Below are 19,380 nucleotides of genomic sequence, written 5' to 3'. Positions count from 1 at the left end.
ACAAAGAAAGACAAGATCAAGTACAATAGTTAATAAGCTAATAAACATAATATGTATAAATATAATAAAGTAACAGATTACATTAATAGTCTTCCCCAAAGGAAACTCCTCTTTTATCACTGGCATACAGAGCACATTAATTAATTCTACTACAGACACAGCCTTTAGAATACCCATCATGACTCTTTGAAAGTACAATTTGAATGAGATAATTATTGATCCAATGTAAAAGTTCTGGTTCCATGACATTTTAAAATGTAGTTTTTGCCCTGGCCGGTGTTGCTCAGTGGTTGTAGCGTCATCCTGTGCACCACAGGGTTTCAGGTTCAATCCCTGGTCAGGGCATGTGGGTGAGGCAGCCGATCAATGTTTCTCTCTCACATCAGTGTGCCTCTCTCTCTCTCTCTCTCTCTCTCTCCCTCCCTCCACCCCTCCCTCCCTTTCTCCCTCTTCCTTCCTCTTTCTTTAGAATCAATGAAAAACATATCCTCGGGTGAGGATTGAAAAAAATACATAAAATGTGCAGTTTTTTGGTGAAAAGAAATTTTAATGATGGGATCCAAAGATGGTGGGGTAGAAGGAACCCATAACGGTGGTTAAGTAAAAAGGTTGGGAACTACCCACATGTATTTTTGGTGTGGAATTGAATTTCTTATGACATGTAATCCAAGTTGCTTAACTATAAAAATCTATGGAGCCTTTTAAACACCACACATGTACACCCATCAGAGCTAAAAAAAAAAAAAAAAAAAAGCACCAATATTCTTTGAGCAAGACCCGGAGAAGCTTAGAAAACTCTGGGCCACATAAGGGCAACTATTAAATTCTGGAGCACATTAAATCACCTCTTTATGCCACCTCCTTGGGGAAAAACAAAGAAGGATACGAATAGGACGATTTGGAGGCTACATGAGATAAAGGATGTGAACATGCCCTTACCGGCAGCGTCCTCTATAAATGTGGATGCTCCTGCTCATTCCTCAGTGTATACCCACCCCTAACAGGAAAAGCGGGAGCCAGCTGGACAAGGACCAGGAAAATCGCTTCAAGACCAAAGGGAGAGAGCCCCCTGCTGGCCTTGGGCAGTGCAACCTGTGGGGGGCAGGCCTGCTGGTGAGGCCCAGAGCCCCCAGTAAAGAAGCCAGTCAGGCAGGGAATGGACAGTCAGAGGGAGCCAGGAGGAAGATGCTGAAAGCTGGGATCAGCTGGGTTGTCTGAAACCCTCCCCGGCTATATGCTCGGATCACCCGTCAAGTAAGCCTGGTGAGAACCCAGGATGTGGAAGAGGCGGGATATAGTCCAGAATGCAGCAGGTCAGACAGCAGTGGCTTTCACTTGTGGGTTCATAAGTGGGGACAAATTAGTCTAGTCCATGAGACATTCTAGCAGTATTTCCCCTGGCGAGCAAATCCACTGAAGGTATCTGAGTCTTCTGTGCCAAGTGTACTTTATAGCTTAAAGACAACATTAATGTCTTTTTCTCTAGTTGCTTGTTAATCACTATCATTAAATTCAAGAACATTGAGTCTGTATATCAGGCCCAAAAGCCAGTTCACCTGTTCATTTACTGATTCTTTCAGTAGATTTTTATGTAAATGAGATCTAACAAGAAAAAATTCCGAGATGTCCTAAATTAAATTATAGCAGGTCAGAGGATGGGAGGAAGAAGTAAGAGATTAATCAGTTAAGAGCCTCAGGCCAAAATCAACAAAAGACGGCTCACATTCCTGATTATATGTTGAAATTTTGAATCAACTTCCAGGATGCTATCTAAAAAAAAGGCCAACTACCCTAGCGGGTTTGGCTCAGTGGATAGAGCGTTAGGCTGAGGACTGAAGGGTCCCGGGTTCGAATCCAGTCAAGTACATCAGTTGCAGTTCGATCCCGGGCCCTGGTCAGGATATGTGTGGGAGGCAACCAATCGATGTGCCTCTCCCTTCCACTCTCTCTAAAAATCAATGGAAAAATATCCTCAGGTGAGGATTAACAAAAAATAAAAATTAAAAAAATTTAAAAAGGCCAATTGCCAGATGCCACCACATCCTGTTTATGTATGAACTTTCCCACAACCAATTGCCCATAACCAATCCCGAAGTAGGAACGATTTCTTCCTTAGGGATTATGCACCTACCCTGGAACTGCCCCCACTTCACCTTTTCCCACCCTCCTGCAGCCAATGTAAATTCTTTTAAAACAATTTACATCTTTCATCCCCAAACCCAGTGTATAAAAGAGCCCATCAGCTCCAGGACAGAGAGCATGCTCATCTTCTCCATCTAGCCCTGCTGCTGATGGTTTCCCGCGATCGCCAACCTTTCGGACCTCACGGACCACCGGTTGGCGACGGCTGGTTAGACAGTATGTTCCGAGACCCGGTCCTTTTTCTGGGTAGCATATGGCTCCATAAACTCTTTCTTTCTGAAAAGCTTTCAGCCTCGAAGCTACAACTATAGGCACTGGGAATATGGTACTGCACTAAACAAAGCAGAGTCCCTGGCATCATTTTGGGGGCAAATACAGCTAAGAAGAGAAGTAACAGGGACCCCACTCCCGGGAGGAGGGGGAGGGTCTCATACATATATCTGTATACTATGTGGAGATATAGAAACACCTACAACTCAATTATATAAAGACAACCCCATCTTTAACATGTTAAGCGCCCAGCCTGTTTTGTCTTCCGGAAAGTATAGTGTCAGTCACGGGTGACTGACTGGGCGCTTAACGTGTTAAAATGGGCAAAAGATCTGAACAACCACTTCTCAAGGGAAGATGCACAAATGGTCAGCAGCACAGGAAGAAGCACTCAGAGTTATCAGTCACGAGAGGAACGCAAATTAAAACCCAAATGGGATGTGACTGCTACCATCTAACGGCAGCGAGTGTTCTCAGATGCTGACAGCGGAGGCAAAATGGCCCACGTCTCAGGAAAAAATCTGGCCGTTTCTTATAAAACGAAATATCTACCAGCCCCATGATTCAGTAATTTCATAGATATTTACTCAAGAGAAATGAAAACATGTATCCTCAAAAAGACTTGTACAAGAATATTCTCAGCAACTTTATTTGGACAAAAACGGGAAATAACCAAGTATCTATCCATCAATAGGAAAAACAGATAACAAACACAAAATCCACAGGGGGAAAAACCAAGAAAAATCTTACAAAAACCCCAAACTGTAGAATACTTTTATAGCGGAACACTACTCGGCAATAAAAAGGAATGGACTACTGATACATGCGATGTGAATGATAAATGAAAACATTATGCTGAGTTGAAGAAGTCTTACACACAAAAGAACTACATGTGACTCCATTTATATGAAGTCCCCAAATAAGGAACACTAGTGTACTAACTCAGAACAGCCGTTGCTTCGGGGTGACAATGTTGTATGTCTTGACAAGGGTTTGTACACAGGTGTTTGCACTCTTGCTGGAACTCACTGAATGTACACACGAGATGGGTATTTCATTATATGTAAATTTTGCCACATGCAAAAACAAAACCACAGAGAGCCATTTAAAAAAGTAGGCAAGCCAGAAAATATATAATAAGATTCAGATGGTGGAATTGTATTGTTCAGCACTGTTGCCTTTATGGAAAAGAGCTCTGATCCCAGTCATAGCATATTGGACTTAAGGGGCTGCTGCCCACCTGTGCACATGAATGCCCACCAGAGCTTAATTTGTCCACAGAGATGTGTCCTCTCTCTCTCTCTCTCTCTCTCTCTCTCTCTTTCTCTCTCTCTCTCGGCTGTTTCTTCTCCCTATAGGGAGAGGTCCAGAATAAACTCCAGGCTTTCTTGGTCTTCTGTGGAAATGTTGCTATGATCTTGTTAAATTGCCTCCCAAACAACTGCTTGGTTTTCAACAACAGTTCAGAAATCACCAGAAAGAACTACTCTAAAAGTGTTTAACAGTTAATCTCAGAACATTTGTGTTTTATTTGCTGAATCTTTTTTTCTAATCCTCGCCCAAGAAGATGTTTCTATTTATTTTTAGAGCAGAAAGAACTACTCTAAAAGTGTTTAACAGTTAATCTCTGAACTTTTGGGTTTTATTAGCTGAATCTTTTTTTTTTTTAATCCTCGCCCAAGAAGATGTTTCTATTGATTTTTAGAGCGAGAGAAAGAGGAAGGGGAGAGAGAGAGAGAGAGAGAGAGAGAGAGAAACATCAATGTGGCAGAGAAACATCAACTGGTTGCCTCCTGCATGTGCCCCGACCTACACTCACAACCGAGGCTATCAATAAACCCAACCTACACTCACACTGGCCAGGGCTATTAGCAGAATCTTAATCGTGGGTATTTGCACAGATTTTCTGTCACTTCTGTAATGTTTAAACAAACAAACGAAGTTTTTTCAGATGGCCAAGTATGGGGCTTTTTTGGTTTAGGAAGATATTTTATCTCAAATTTACCCTTGATTTTCTTCAACAGGCAAACAAATAAAATAGAAGCAGATGTTTTGAATGATATTTAAACTGCAAAGGGACCGGGCAGCTGAAAACTTTTCTTTGCTGAAACCTTTACTTCCTTCTAAAGAGCACATGGTGTTCTAAGCTTTGGGAGGAAAGTGACTGTCAGAAAAAGGATTTCTCCATGGAAAACAAAACACAGGGTAAAGAAAATCCTTGCCTCCCTGAGTGCAGAAACAGCACACAGACACCCCTGGCACCTCGTGTAACAGTGTCACTTAGCGGGAAGTGGCCCAGAAACCACAAAGTTGAAGGTATACTTCCATTCCGTGTCCCTAAGAACAGTTTTGCAAAAATCCCTACCTTCTTCCAGCTCACTGGCCCAGGAAAACTCCCTGAACATGCATAGCAGTAGGATGAGTATGAGCTTTGTAGTCAAGCAAACCTGAGTTTAAAATCTGCTTTGCAGCCTACCTGCTCTGTGACCCTGAGCAAATATTTAACACTAGAGGCCCGATGCATGACATTTGTGCGAGGGGGGGTGAGGGGGGCGGGTTCCACAGCCCGGCCTGCACCCTCCCGCAATCCGGGACCACTGGCTCCTAACAACTTGCTTGCCTGCCTGCCTCATCACCCCCAACCACTCTGCCTGCTTGATTGCCCCAACCACACGCCTGCCTGCCTGCCTGATAGCCCCCAACCACTCTGCTTGCCTGCCTGATCACCCCTAACCACCTCTGCTTCGGCCCCCACCACTGTGGCTTCATCTGGAAGGACATCCGGCTGTCCAGTCAATTAGCACATTACGCTTTTATTATTATAGATTGCTGAACTTCTTGTTTCCTGCTCTGTAAAATGGGGCTGTGGATGAAAAAGGGGCCACATGCTAACTGGTACAAGCTCAGGGGAGGCCTGCATGTTGGGCCCTACAAACTCAGAGACCACAAGTAACCACACAGGATGTTCTAAACATAAAAATTCCTAATTAGAAGTGAGTCATGGCAGGTAGTCACATCCTAGGCCCGGAGGTTCCTTGACAAAGGCCAACCTTTACCTTAGGTAAGCCTGTCTAATGTCTTTTTGCAACTAGGATGACATACCTTTGAAATGTCAGAGTAGCCCTGGCCGGTGTTGCTCGGTAGTTAGAGTGATGGCCCACACACCTAAGGGTTGTGAGTTCATATGCCGGTCAAGGGCATGTACCTGGGTTACAGGTTCCATCCCTGGCCCCAAGGAGCTTGTGCAGGGTGGCCGGCAACCAATCCATGTGTCTCTCTCATATCCATGTTTCTCTCTCTCTCTCCCTCTCTCCCTTCCACTTTCTCTAAAAATCAATGGAAAAAATATCCTCCCGTGAGTACTAACAACAACAATAAAATGTCAGAGTAATGCCCCCCCCCACACACACACCACACACACACACACACACACACACACACACACTGCTCAGGGCACACTCACCTCACCAGAACAAACTCCTCATTGTTATCTTGTTCCCTGAGTACCAGCCCTATGTGCTGTAAATGTTCATTGTTAACTATTCTACACAGACCAATGTAAAAGAAGTATACGTGTCTCTCCGTTTTACTTTTTATCCAATCTCAGGGATCTGCCTGCTTTTCTTTCTCCTGCCTCCCTGATCTACCACCAATGAATTTCATGCAGCCTCCTTTTGTCTCCTCCTTTGATTTTAATGCATACAATAAGCTGCAAAACTGCCATTCTCCGGAGCATTTTCTCAATCCTGACAATTATCGTCAGTTTAGCTCATAAATTTTTTTACAGGTTTGGATGTTTCTTACGTCGACAGGGCTAAGAATAGTTTCCTCACAGGGTTGCTGTTAGGATGAAGTGAAATGATCTTCTATATAAAGTATCAAAGAAAATATAAGACACACAGTAAGATGCTGAATCTGATGAGGCCCAGGCAGCATTCGATCTACTCTAGAGAAATCACGGTAGTTTGAGGTCTAAGTCGCCCAGATTTAGAAGTGTTCTAGGAATGTGGGTCCACTCTAAGGCAAGTTTGGGGAGGTGGGCTCATGATCAATCAGACAATGTATAGGATAGCATTTGGTGTGGGTGACAATTCACACACATACATACACACACACATACACACACATTGTTGTGGTTGCTACTCCAATTATCATTATCTTTTTTTTTTTAAAATATAGAGGCCCAGGCAGCATTCGATCTACTCTAGAGAAATCACGGTAGTTTGAGGTCTAAGTCGCCCAGATTTAGAAATGTTCTAGAAATGTGGGTCCACTCTAAGGCAAGTTTGGGGAGGTGGGCTCAGGATCAATCAGACAATGTATAGGATAGCATTTGGTGTGGGTGACAATTCACACACATACATACACACACACACACATACACATGGTTGTGGTTGCTATTCCAATTATCATTATCTTTTTAAAAAATATATATTTTTATTGATTTCAGAGAGGAAGGGAGAGGGAGAGAGAGAGATAGAAACATCAATGATGAGACAGAATTATTGATCGGCTGACTCCTGCATATGCCCTGACTGGGAATCGAACCTCCTGATTCATAGGTTGGCGCTCAACCACTGAGCCATGCTGGGCCAGCCGGATTATCGTTATCTTTGGCCCAAAGCCAGCCAGTATGTATGCGCATCTCAGATGCACTAGTTTGAAGCCTCTTCATTCTACCCCAAACTTACTGCCCTCCTGCTGTCTCAATCATAACCCTGAGTTACCAGTTCTCGGATGGCCTTTCCCCCAGGTGAGCCTCAAGAGCTATTAGAGTTGAGACCTCAGCACACAGCCCAGGGTGGCAGTGTCTCTCGGCCAGGCCCACCCCTTCCCCATGAGTGATGCAGACGGGGGGAGAGCTGGAGGAGCTTCTGGAACTCAGGATGGGGGAGGCCTCGTCAGGGTAGACACCCTGGACTTGATTTTGCAGGACTAGAAGAAAAGAATCGACATGGAAAAAAAAACTTCAGATGATTTCATGGCGGGGTGGGGCATCCCCAGAGCCAAATGCCAAATGTGAGCATATGTCACAGTGAGCAGTATTATGAGAAAGAGGAAACTGGAAGCCGGAAACCATGTGTCAGGCTATGAGTCTCCCAATGCTCCAAGGTTTTGTGTGTGTGTGTGTGTGTTTTTTACACGTGTATAATGTCTTCAATAAAAAATGAACAAACAGATTTGAATTTACACTCTCCTGGCTCCTACGCAGTGCAAACAAATCCTCTTCCTTACTTATAACTCCACTCTGTCCCCTTTGAACTTGGCCCTTACCGCTGTTGGACTGTGGTTTTATTGCTCTCTTGCTATTAAAAGTGTTCCAAACCTCCATGGCCTCAGTGTGCAGTCTGAAGATTCATTGAAAGATTCATTTTCAGAAAGCAGCAACTTCAATAATTGCTCCACTTTCACATGCATTATCTTGCCTATTGCTCAAAACCTGGGAGCTAAGGAGGCTGGGCATTGTGACCCATTTACAGATCCGAACGCTACTGGCTGAAGTCCCACACTTGGAAGGTGCAGGACATGGAGCCAGGGTTCCTGACTTAAGTGCTGGTCTTACTCCTGCCTGGGCACAGCTCCTGGCCTCCAACTCCAGCTGGTGACCTGTGTCACATCTTCCTCATTGTGGACTGAATGAAATCATGTATATGAAATGTAAACCAAAGAAAAAATGTATAAAAATGTAAACCAAAAATCATTATCCATTTTCATTAACATGAGTAGCTTACAATGATCAATCTTTCTTTATATTTCTTTCCTTTCAGAGTATTTTCTTGGGTATATAACCCTAAGTGAAATAATTGAGCATTAAAAGTTATAAACTTTTAAAAGATATCATTATGTATCTCTAGTTCATTTTCCAAGTTACCAATTATACCAATCAAAATGCCCATCAATTAAATAGACGATGGCACACCCATATGATAAATATGCACATCTATATTTATTGACCTAAAAATATATCATGATATATACCCCAACGAGAAAACAGGTAGAGTAAATTAACGTTAATTCCATTTTAAAAACATATGTGTTTATATGTACAAAGATATGTATTTATATCTATAAGGCTACAAAGGTATGTATAAGACAATTATTTTTCCTCTTGTCTCTATATTCTGATTTTTCTACATAAACTTGGAAATAAATATATTTTTTTAAATATGAAGAATTTCTCAACCAGAAAAGTGAGGCCAAAGGGTTTGATGCTCAAAGGGTAACAGATGTGTGAACATAAGCGAGTCGTGAGGTACATTACAACCAACAGAACAATAACCAGACTATACAAACAAATTTAAAAACTATTAACCCTGATATCTTGAGAATAAATCTTTGAGACTACTAGTCCCTCTATAGTACATTATGGAGTACAGGAAATGCTAGCAAACAACCTTTAAAGTACAGCCCCTGTCACTTGATCACAGTGGTTGTTGTTTTGGCATTTAGTTATTTCATTCAGAGAAAAATTGCCCGTGGAGAAGCTACTGTGGCTTTGAAAGTAGATATCACACCTGGGAACCTCTGTTCGCTCTCCCATATATTCTGTTTAGGAAGCTATTCTGAGTCAGCTGGAGTCACCGCATAGGAACCTCTTAGAGAAAGTGTCCTAACGATCTGAGTACAATCTGTAAACAGCCAAACAGCAGGAAGGGCAGCGTACTCAACTTTAATTCAATCACTGCCCACTGGACATTTAAGGTTCAACTCCAATCCTGTGGTTATTCCTTTTCCTGTATCCCAGTATTGAAGAAGTGTCACTTCGGTTAAAAGTTAAGCTCACCACACCTCCCTAAAAATTGCCAGCTTCAAGGATGTACTTTGGCTAAACTACTGTTGAGTTATAAGGGAAATAACCATATCAAGTAGCCAGTAACAAAATACCAGTTGTGAGAATTGAAACAAATGAGTTGGTAAATTTCTGAAAAGAGCAAATTAAATAGTTTGTCAAAACCAGTTATGACCCAAATCTGGAATTTATAAATTAAATGTGATATCATGAAAAAAGTTTTAGGATGGATGTAAAATTTCTTTAAGACTAAAAATGAGCATTTTCACCCATTCCTACCACAGAAAGATTTATTAAATAGGCTAAAACTGTAAATAAGAAAATAATTCAAGTTGATTTGACTTTTGGAAGTCACCACTACAAAATAAACTACAGACTGATGTCACATGGACAAGAATTTGAATGCTGTGAAAAAATGACAACCAAAAAATACAAGGGAGGGGCATAGTTAAGGCATCTTTAAAAATTCCACATGGCTCTGCTTATTAAAATATTTTATAGTATTTAATTGTTTTTCAAAGCATCTGAAAAATGTGCAAATTGCTGAAAAATCTTGGATGGCAAATTCAGATAGTTTGCACGCATCATTCCAATGTTTGCCAAGGAAAATAAAGAAGCCCCTCTCCTGGGATTGGGTCCTCTAGGTTCCGTGCTGTGGAGCAGGATGGTGGGAGATTTCAACACACCACTCAGAACTGTGTTCAATTAAAAAATGTATGAATTGCTCGGCTGGTGTGACTCAGTGGTTGAGCGTCAACCAATGAACGGGAGGTCATGGTTCAGTTCCCAGTCGGGGAATTTTCAGACTGTGGTAACTGAAACCACGAAAGCACTCACAGCGACATTTCACTCCTCGGACCCTCCTGATGCCAATGAGCAGCTTCTAAGCTCTGGCCTTTGCTTGTCTTCTTGCCCATGGTTTGGAGTCTCCTGGCTGCACTGTCCTCTGCTGCTCTAGGTACATTTCCCCCTGGCCTGGCTTTTTGGACCTGATTCCTGAGCACAGTTCCCCATGAACTCCGCTCTAGATTGTAAAGCATCTGTCAAATGTTATCTCCCCCTTGGCTCAGAGCTCCATCAATGATCTCCAGTTTTATCACTTCTTCTTCCCATTGACAATCAGATTACTTTTATATTCAAAACTTTCACTGGCTTCCTATTAACTACAGAATAAAGTTCGAATTCTTAGGATATCCTTAAACAACCTCTGGTCCTCATCAGCACATATGCTTTAGTATCAGCACTCAGTAAAATAGCATATTCCCAACTTCGTTTACAGGCACTTTTGTGTTATGTGCTAAAGTCTTCTTAAAGTGAGAGCTGCCGCATCCCAAGTCTTCTCACAGATGCCACTACAGAACACAGCCGAAGCAGTCCGATCATTAAAATAAACAGAGCTCCCATTCACAGGTGCATTTGTAAACTGTTCTCTGAAATCTGCATCAAGGAACTATGTATATAACAATTTGTGATTATAGTTTCTAATGAGTTCCCCATATTTTTTTGAGAATCAATTAAACTGATGTGACCCAGTGCATTTCAATTAGTGCTGAAATCCAAGTCATCGTTTATATTTTAAACTGGGCACTTATATAATACACTGCTTGAATAAGTTACTAATGAGCCACATACTCTCAGAGCACATCCTCACATGAATTATTCCATGGCTTTTTCCTTCAGAAATATGACATAAATCATTCAAAGAGAGTCAACTAACATGTAGAACGTTGTGAACGAAGAGTCCTTCGGCTCGGAAGAGTCTGAAATCACCATTCTGAAATGTTTACATCAAAAAGCTGGCACATGTGAACATTGCTTACTTCCTATTCTAGCACAACCAAATTAAAATGTATCTGCTACGCTGCCTACACTCCGTGCACACTGAGGCATATTCCTAAAGCAAGAAAGGGCACTAAACCCATCATGCTCTGGAATACACAGATTCATAGCACTTTTGTGTGGGCATTCCTGCCCAGTTCAAAGACCTCCTTCTATGTGTAATATTTTGGTGATTCAGTTAGGAGAAGAAATGAAAATGGGATGAGCAGGCACAGCATACCGTTCAATCAAAAGTGGACCCAGAGAGGCTTCTACCCCTGTGAGGAGGAACAAAGTCAAAAGCATTTGTGAAAGAGCCAGATTAACACCTTTCTTGAGACTCGTCATTATTATTGGGAGTAGAAAACTCTAATTCATTGCAATATGACTTCTTTGCCCACCATAGCTTCAAACAGAGTTAAGTAAATTAATTGCATGTAAAGTGTTAAAACAGTGCCTTTAGATGTCAGGGCTCTCATACTTCGTCCTCTAGCACCCTTCTGCTTTCCCCCCTGCACACACCCAGTGACTCTCGTCTGCTCCCAAGGCTTTGTCTACCATCAATATGTTGTGGGTTGCCAAATCTTTATCCTCAGCTATCCAAATGCCGAGCACATATGGTCCCCCAGAGCCCCTGAAAATCAGCATGATCAGGACAGAATTCACCTTGCCATCAGCCCTTGCTCCTCTTCCAATATTCCTCATCACTTGCAATGGCTCATACTTCTCTCCATTATCTAAAATAGGAGTCATCCCACTGCCCCTCCCTCATTTAAAAAGAAAAGTCAATCTATCACCAAGTCCTATCAATTTTAGCTAAGAAACACCTCTCAAACCATCCCACTATTGCTAGTTAGCTAATTGCTCATGAGCACTTCTGTGACAGTCTTCAAACTGGACTCCCTTGTCTCTCTCCCCAGCGGGCCATTCTCCCCTTTGCCAACACAGTCAAAATCTCCTGCGTAAAATCCATGTGGCTTCTGTAAAGTCCACAGACCTCATGTTGGGGGCCATGACGTCCCTTTTCAGATTTCCCTTCTTCCCTTTTTGGCCTTAAATTCCATGAACCCGTCACACAAATCCCATGTACCATCCAGAACAAACTGTTACCCACAGTCCCTTTAGTTGGACTCTCCTCTATACTTTATCTCCTTACTCATGAAGGTGTGATTTACATATTGTTGTGGCGCTTTGGCTAATTTTCACAACCGCAGACAGACTTAGCTTCTTCCTCTGACCCCACAGGATCCTGTTTTTTCCTGATCCCAAACTCAGAAAATAAGGCCTAGCCTCACATTTATTACACACATAAGCCATTGGAACACTGAAGAGGTTGATCTCTGCAACTCTTTTTTATACTCTACTTAAAAAAATTCTCTCTTTAGAAATCCCTTTCAAAGAAATGCCTTTAGGTGTCATCTCAAGAGACTAACGTTTTACAACCAGTTCTGAAATTTCAGACACAATAACTCTTCAAAGTTTAGGTAATTTTCCCAGCAAGACCTAATACCCTAAATTGAGAACATGCAGCTTTCACACGTTCCCTTGAAACCAGTGGTGAGGGGGTGGCTGAGATGGAGTACAGAATCAGGGCGTGGGGGTGGGCAGGGGTGTGCGGTGGGGCAGGAGGACCATATGAAGATGTTGGGGGGAAGAGAAGGCAATTTCAGAATCAAAGAAGACTGAACACAGACATTCCTACATGGCTAGCCGCACCCTCCCCCTCTATCCACCAATGAGTTAAATAGCCTTTTTGTTGGAAAACTGCCACTCTCCTGGCTGGCAAGTCTCACAGATTCCACAGTGGAAAGAGTGTCTGGAAAAAAAGGGATGAAGTTCTGCAGAGGGCAGCCTGCACATTTAACTTTTCTAAAATGCCTGTAGAAAAAACAGTTTTAACCTCTCTGCCCATATGTATACAACCAACTTTGTCATTAAAAAAAAAAAATCTTCCATTCAAATTTGAAGACTTCTAGTTTTCCAGAGCAGGAAACAAAGTGTGTGACTTGCCTTCCAGCGGAGGGCGTCGCTGCCTCTGAGAGGAGAGGTAGCCTCCTCGATACTCTCTCTTGCCATCACGACAGAGACCCTCAGACTTCTGCGCTGTTCTAAGACGCTCAGGGAAACATGCAGGGGAGGATACCTCATTCCCTGAGAAGAGATTGGGATGGGCGGAATTCCTCATGCCCTTCCATTTCCATCGGGAGAGGCCAGAACTGACCTCCCTTGACTTCCTGGTATTGGATTGCTGACACAAGGCTAGAAAATTGATTTCTTTTTTAAAAAAAAATATTTTATTGGTTTTTTACAGAGAGGAAGAGAGAGGGATAGAGAGTTAGAAACATCGATGAGAGAGAAACATCAATCAGCTGCTTCTTGCACACCCCCTACTGGGCATGTGCCCGCAACCAAGGTACATGCCCTTGACCCGAATCGAACCTGGGACCTTTCAGTCTACAGGCTGACGCTCTATCCACTGAGCCAAACCGGTTAGGGCTGATTTCTTTTTCGTGTTAATCTGTAGCCTCTACTTGTATAGCTTTCAGGAAGCAATAGGCAGAAAACTGCATTCATGAACATTTTCTAAAAAACAGCATGTGAGTATTTCTTTTTTTACAGACAGTCCGGAAAGGCTCCAATATAGGGAAAAGAATTCCTCAGTATAGGAAAAATAAAAAAGCAAAAAACTCCAAATAGTCCTCAGGTGTCTTCATGTTCCATGTGACAAAAGTAGCAGCTACCCAGTTAAAGCCAAAGCTGTACTAACAAAATCACTCTCCTCTCAAGAGTCAATTTAGCTTTTAAGCATGCTTTTGAAATGCCCTCCCTCCCCCGCTTAAGCCTATGCAGGATTTACCAGGGATTCAGACACGTCAGGTGAACTAAGGGGACCACCTGGCAGAGCCCTTACTCCAAGCACAGTAAACCTGACCTAGGAACAAAGCTAGGGGGAGGGACGAGTCCATATACAGCCTGGTGACAGAGATGCTTGTCTCATGGTCCAGCTCCCACAGCCTCACTATGGAATCCTTTAAAGGGATAGAAGAAAGGCAGAAACAGATCAAAGAGCTCAGTCAGGCACTGGGTCATAATAGAGTGAGGGTGGAAAGCAGGAGCTCTCGAGTCAGGCTACTTGGGCTCAAAGCCTGGCTAGACCACAATGACCTGTGTGACGTGAGGTAAATGAATTCTAAAGCTGCACAAAGCCTCAGTCTGCTCACCTACAAAATGGACAAAATAATGCCATCTACCTCATGGGATTGTTATAATTATTGAAAGACACCCAACTGCCATTCAACAGTAGTCTGGTAATCATGGTGTCTATACACAAAGGAATATGACTCAGCAATGAGAATAAACAAATTAATACAACACACAACTAGAATAGGTCTTACACACACAATGTAGAAAGAGGCAGACATGAAAGGCATACATACTGTATGATTCTATTAATCTAAAACTCAAAAACAGGCAAGCAAATAATCTATAGTGTTCAAAGACAGGACGAACATCCTGAGTTAGCTGACTGTGTGTTTGACATGTCACCATGAATGGGACCTTTTTCCTGAGGACTTCACGAGGCATCAGAAGGCTGGGAGGAGCGCCTGGGACACATGGCCTACCTTTGAACTACAGCTGGAATGACAACAGGATCTACATTTAGTCACATACCCCTTGGCTGCTTTCACACAATTATCCATCTAGTCAAGTAAAACCTCTAGGTTCTGCTGGGCAAGACTAGGATGTTCTTTTGTGTTTTTTTTAAACAGTCTGGTCTTATCTTCATTGATCATGCACTGCAATCACCGTGCAACTTTATCTTGCTGCATTTTGTAGTCAACATGTATTGACACAAAGCGACTATAAATAGATTTAAAAATGGCTGGGCAGGTGGCATATCAATTCTCTACCTTTTCATATACTATGTAGTATTTGCAAGACGTTTCCTCTGATTTAAGTGGAAGAAGCTCAAAACAGCTATTAGTGAGCCTGATACTTGAACCATGAGTTCAAACCTTCATGAATCTACATGAAGACAAACTATTTCCGACCACCGTATGCAGGACGGTCCTGGAGCAACCTGGCACACTAATGCAACCTGGCACACCACCGAGCTCTGTTTGGTTCTTGTCAGGTGACGGGAACAAGGTGAACATAGGCACATACCCTCAGCCACTCACAAGGCTCACATTGTGGAAGTCACTTGGTTCTGGGCCCAAGATCTATGGGGAAAGTACAAACTGCACCTCAGGGCTCAAAGCCACAAGCCTCACCTTGACTCTCGGCACTGCCAACGGGCTCAGCTCTACCTCCAAACCCCTCGATCTGATGACGATTCCCTCTGTGCTCCTCTTTCTGATGGTACCTAGTTCCCCTAATTCACCTCTGTAGAGGAGGCTAAAGGGGGAGCATTGCAGCCTCCCCACTTTAGTGTTCTGCATGTCTTCTGATATCTACACTGTCGGAAATAGCTTCACTTGACGCAGATGGCTTGACACTGATGGTGGGACTATTTTTTATCATTTCATGCCTGTTCTTTGTGAGTATTTCCTTTCTTTTTCAAACATCTTTTAAATGCTGTGCTTCATAACTTTTCTCAACCACAAAGACTCTGTGTGTGACTATTATACATGTGCTTTCCATCTTAAGGACTTAATCTTAAAACTCTAACTCAAGAATGGAGAACAACTCCCATTGACTGAAGGTGGTTTTATGGCCTAGGAAGCCCTCTCAGAGTGTACATTATAAAAATGTATTGTTTGAATGTTAGTTATTAAATCTGCCCAAAAAAAGTCTTCTTGGCTCAACTGGATAAAAAAGCCTCAAGGCCATGCCAACTGGATCCTGTGTAGCCACCTAACAAGCTGTCGCTTTGTTGACTTGTGCCAGCAAGACTAGGGGAGGGAGGTGGAGGGTCATGCTTTGCTCTTCTATAGACCTGCAGGAAGAGCTAACCTAGTAAACTGCAAGCAAACAGATCATTTATGGACATGACTATCAAAATGGAAGCCTGGATCCGGTTTCCCCTCCCTTCCCCTCTCACCCAACTCTCTCCTTTCTCCTCTCCTCTCTCTCTCTCTCTCTCTCTCTCTCTCTCTCCCTCCCCCCCCCCCTCTCCCTCCCCCCCCCCCCCCTCTCTCTCTCTCTCTCTCTCTCTCTCTCCCCTCTGTCTCTCCCTCTCTCCCTCTCTCTCTCCCTCCCTCCCTTCCTCCCTCCCTTCCTTTTCTGTATAGGACATTTGTTGAACTTGGACAGAAATGTAAACTTGAATTTCTTTGAATTGACATGACAAAAATATGGTTTTAAAAACATGGATGTCATTTACATTTTCCAATATTAGACTTTAATATTTGTTGTTATTTACATAATTTCATGTTTTTTGGCAACCAGAGTGCCAGATAAAGTCTGAAGACACACTAACATCAAAAACTATTTCTTCAACTATTTGGTTAGGCAATTCAAATGTTGAAGATAAGACTTCATGACGAATAATTCATTCGGGTGCAGCAATGTGGGCTGGTGAGTTGTGCCAGATGCCATGTTAGTTATGATCAGAGATAGAGCCAACCCGCCTCGCTGAGGCACTATACAAATCTGATGGTTTGTTGAACAGGAATAAAGTGCCACTTAGTTTCTCATGTAGAATAACCAATTTGACTCATATGGAGGTCAGTCTATAATGGGAATAAGGAGGTAACCATAAATGAGGAAATTTGTCTGTATCAACATTTCATAGATTGTGTTCTTCAGACTGTCCCTTGATATAATATGGTTTTCTGTGGGGGGAAAAAGGTGGGGGGAGCATCAGCTAGATAAGCTTGGAAAGCACTAAAAGGGTTGCCAACAATGTGGACTTGACCTTCTGGTATAGTTTAGTTTCCTTTCCAGTAGAATGAAAAAAAACCCCCTCAAAAACATCATAATAGAAGAATTGTTTATGTTAGTTTTTAAAACAGTTCAGCTTCATTTTGCCTACTGAGAATATGTTATACATGTAATACTATACAAAGAAATCCTTGAAAAGGATATCTTTTTGTAATGTGAAAATTCCTTTTTCTTGCTGATTCTATTGCAAAAAAAGAGATTTAGGTTTGTTTGTTTTTTAATTATATAAAAAGGTTGTCCTTTAGAATAAAGAAGTGAGAAGAAGGGGAAGAAAGGACAGTCAGTATAAAATGTTTTGACCCTCTCCATTCTCCCCCAGCTCCTCATACCCACACCTACAACATAATGATTCTGACCTAATGAAATGGAAAACTTTCATTCCATGAAGCCCCATGGTCCCACGTTGCTAGAGAATAGGTTCCCACTCTTTGAACATCCTCGCTAAAAGGTGAAAAAGGCTGGGTCTGGGGTTCACTGCTTTGGGGGCATCCCCTTCCACCAGTATTTGGCACAAGTTCACTTCCTGTGGAGGCAATTCTGCCTCTGGGTAACTCCTTCGGCTCTCAGTGTCCAATTTCCATAGGAGAGGCCTCAGGACCTTCTTTGTTTAGTAACAGTAGCCCTTACCTCCGCCTAGAATGCCTCGTGCTTTAAAGAGTGTGTACTTTCCTGCTACGCCTGCATTCGATCTTACCCATCCTATGAGGGAGGAGCCCTGACTTCTACCTGAGCGCTCCTTTCTCTACATCTTCCTTTAGTAAATGGATGTATTGGTTCCATATGTGTCTGTTCTTGCACAGTCTGTCCTTTTTGAGTTACTAATTATTTTATCATAAGATTACTAACATGCGGCACGTTTAATGGCTTCTCTTAGTGCAACCAAACAATAATCTACTATCCTCCCCTTCAAGGCAGAGCTTTGCTACCCTAGAGCTTGGACTTCTTGGTTATAAAATGCCTTCAGAGGTGCGAGGATCCGGATGGGTAAATATCAGACGTCTCCTTTCCCTATAAGTCTAATATGCCTTATGTCACTCTCTAGTCTTTTCCCTTTCCTATTCTTTTTTTTTAAGTGACTCAAATTACCCTTGAAAATGAGATAGATCATCTGACCCAGAATCACATCCCTTCTTCAAAAGCCTACTTGTGTTTGCCATTTACCTAGCTGTGCTTCAAATCCCCCTGTTCATTTTTCATAACAGCCCCAAACAGGAAACAATGGAAATATCCATCAGCTTGTGAATGGATAAATAAAATGTGAGCTATCCATACAATGGAATAGTATTCAGCTATAAAAAAGAATGAAGTAATGATACCTGCTACAACATGGATGAACCTTGAAAACATTATGCTACTGAAAGAAGTCAGTCACAAAAGATCACATATTTTGTGATTCCATTTGTAGGAAACAACCACGGGAAAAAAAATTTAGAGATAGAAAGTAAGCTGCTCGTTTCTTGGGACTCGGGGTAGGAACAGGAGTGACTGCACAAGGAGTCTTTTTGGTGTGATGGAAATGTTCTAAAATTAGAGTTTGGTGATAGTTGCACAACTCTAAATTTACTAGGAATCTTTGAATTGTACAGTTAAATTGGGTAAATTTTATGATGTGCAAATTATGCTTCAATGAAGCTGTTTTTAAGAATAGTCCTTCACGTCTTTATTCTTTGATGAAAACCTTGAGTTAGCCCATTTCATTCTCTCATTCAGAATCTCTTCAAATTCTTGTAGTGGTTCTAAAATATATAATTTTTGTCTATGACCACAGCTATACACAATAATTCATTTTACCTCTAACACTTATCTCAAATGTAAAAACATCCCTTGTTTGCTAGTTTCTTTATTTTCATGAGACTGTGGTAAGCATGGATTCAAGAATTTCAAAGCTATGGCTGAGCTGTTATAACGCTAACAAATGCCAAAGTTAAGTTGAGGCTCTAAGGAAAATGTGAGTAAATAAATTGTGGAATATTCACACAGTGGAATACTACTATACAGCAGGGTTTCTCAACCTCTGCATGGGGGGTGGGGAGGGCGGTCCTGTGAATTGTAGGACGGTTAGCAGCAACTTTCCCCCCACCTCCTTGTGGCAACCAGAAAAGTCTCTAGACATTACCAAATGTCCCCTGAGGGGCAAAATGACCCCTGGCTGGCAATCACTGCTATGCAGCAATGAGAATGAACAACTTCTAGCCAAACACAAACACTATGGACAACACTGATGACCCTCACAAATATAAGTGTGGCAAAAGCAGCCAGACAGAAGAGTGTATACTAGTCAATGGCATTCATGTAACGTTCAAAACCAGGCAAAACTAATCAGACAGTTTCCTAGGGAGAGAGTGTCAGTGACTAGAAGGGGCTTCTAGGATTCAGGTATGATTCTGTTTCTTAATGAGGGTGCTGGTTACATAAGTGTATTCAGTTTATGAAAATTCATTGGGCCGCCCACTGAAGATTTATATATTTTTATA

General features: G+C 42.2%; 1 protein-coding gene across 1 annotated transcript in view; it reads right to left on the bottom strand.

Moving 5' to 3' along the window:
- The window catches only part of PAPSS2 (3'-phosphoadenosine 5'-phosphosulfate synthase 2), a 42,854-nt gene extending 31,081 nt beyond the window's left edge, over nt 1-11,773 (bottom strand). Inside the window, exon 1 of the mRNA XM_014547457.1 lies at nt 11,543-11,773. Within this exon, the coding sequence (XP_014402943.1) occupies nt 11,543-11,773 (231 nt within the window). The remainder of the gene's footprint in view (nt 1-11,542) is intronic.
- Nucleotides 11,774-19,380: the final 7,607 nt, after the last annotated feature.

The sequence above is a fragment of the Myotis brandtii genome, unplaced genomic scaffold, assembly GCF_000412655.1.
Source record: "Myotis brandtii unplaced genomic scaffold, ASM41265v1 scaffold475, whole genome shotgun sequence".
In the NCBI taxonomy this organism is placed as follows: domain Eukaryota; kingdom Metazoa; phylum Chordata; class Mammalia; order Chiroptera; family Vespertilionidae; genus Myotis; species Myotis brandtii.
Note: the sequence above shows the minus strand (reverse complement) of the source record. Positions and strands in the feature narration are given on the sequence as shown.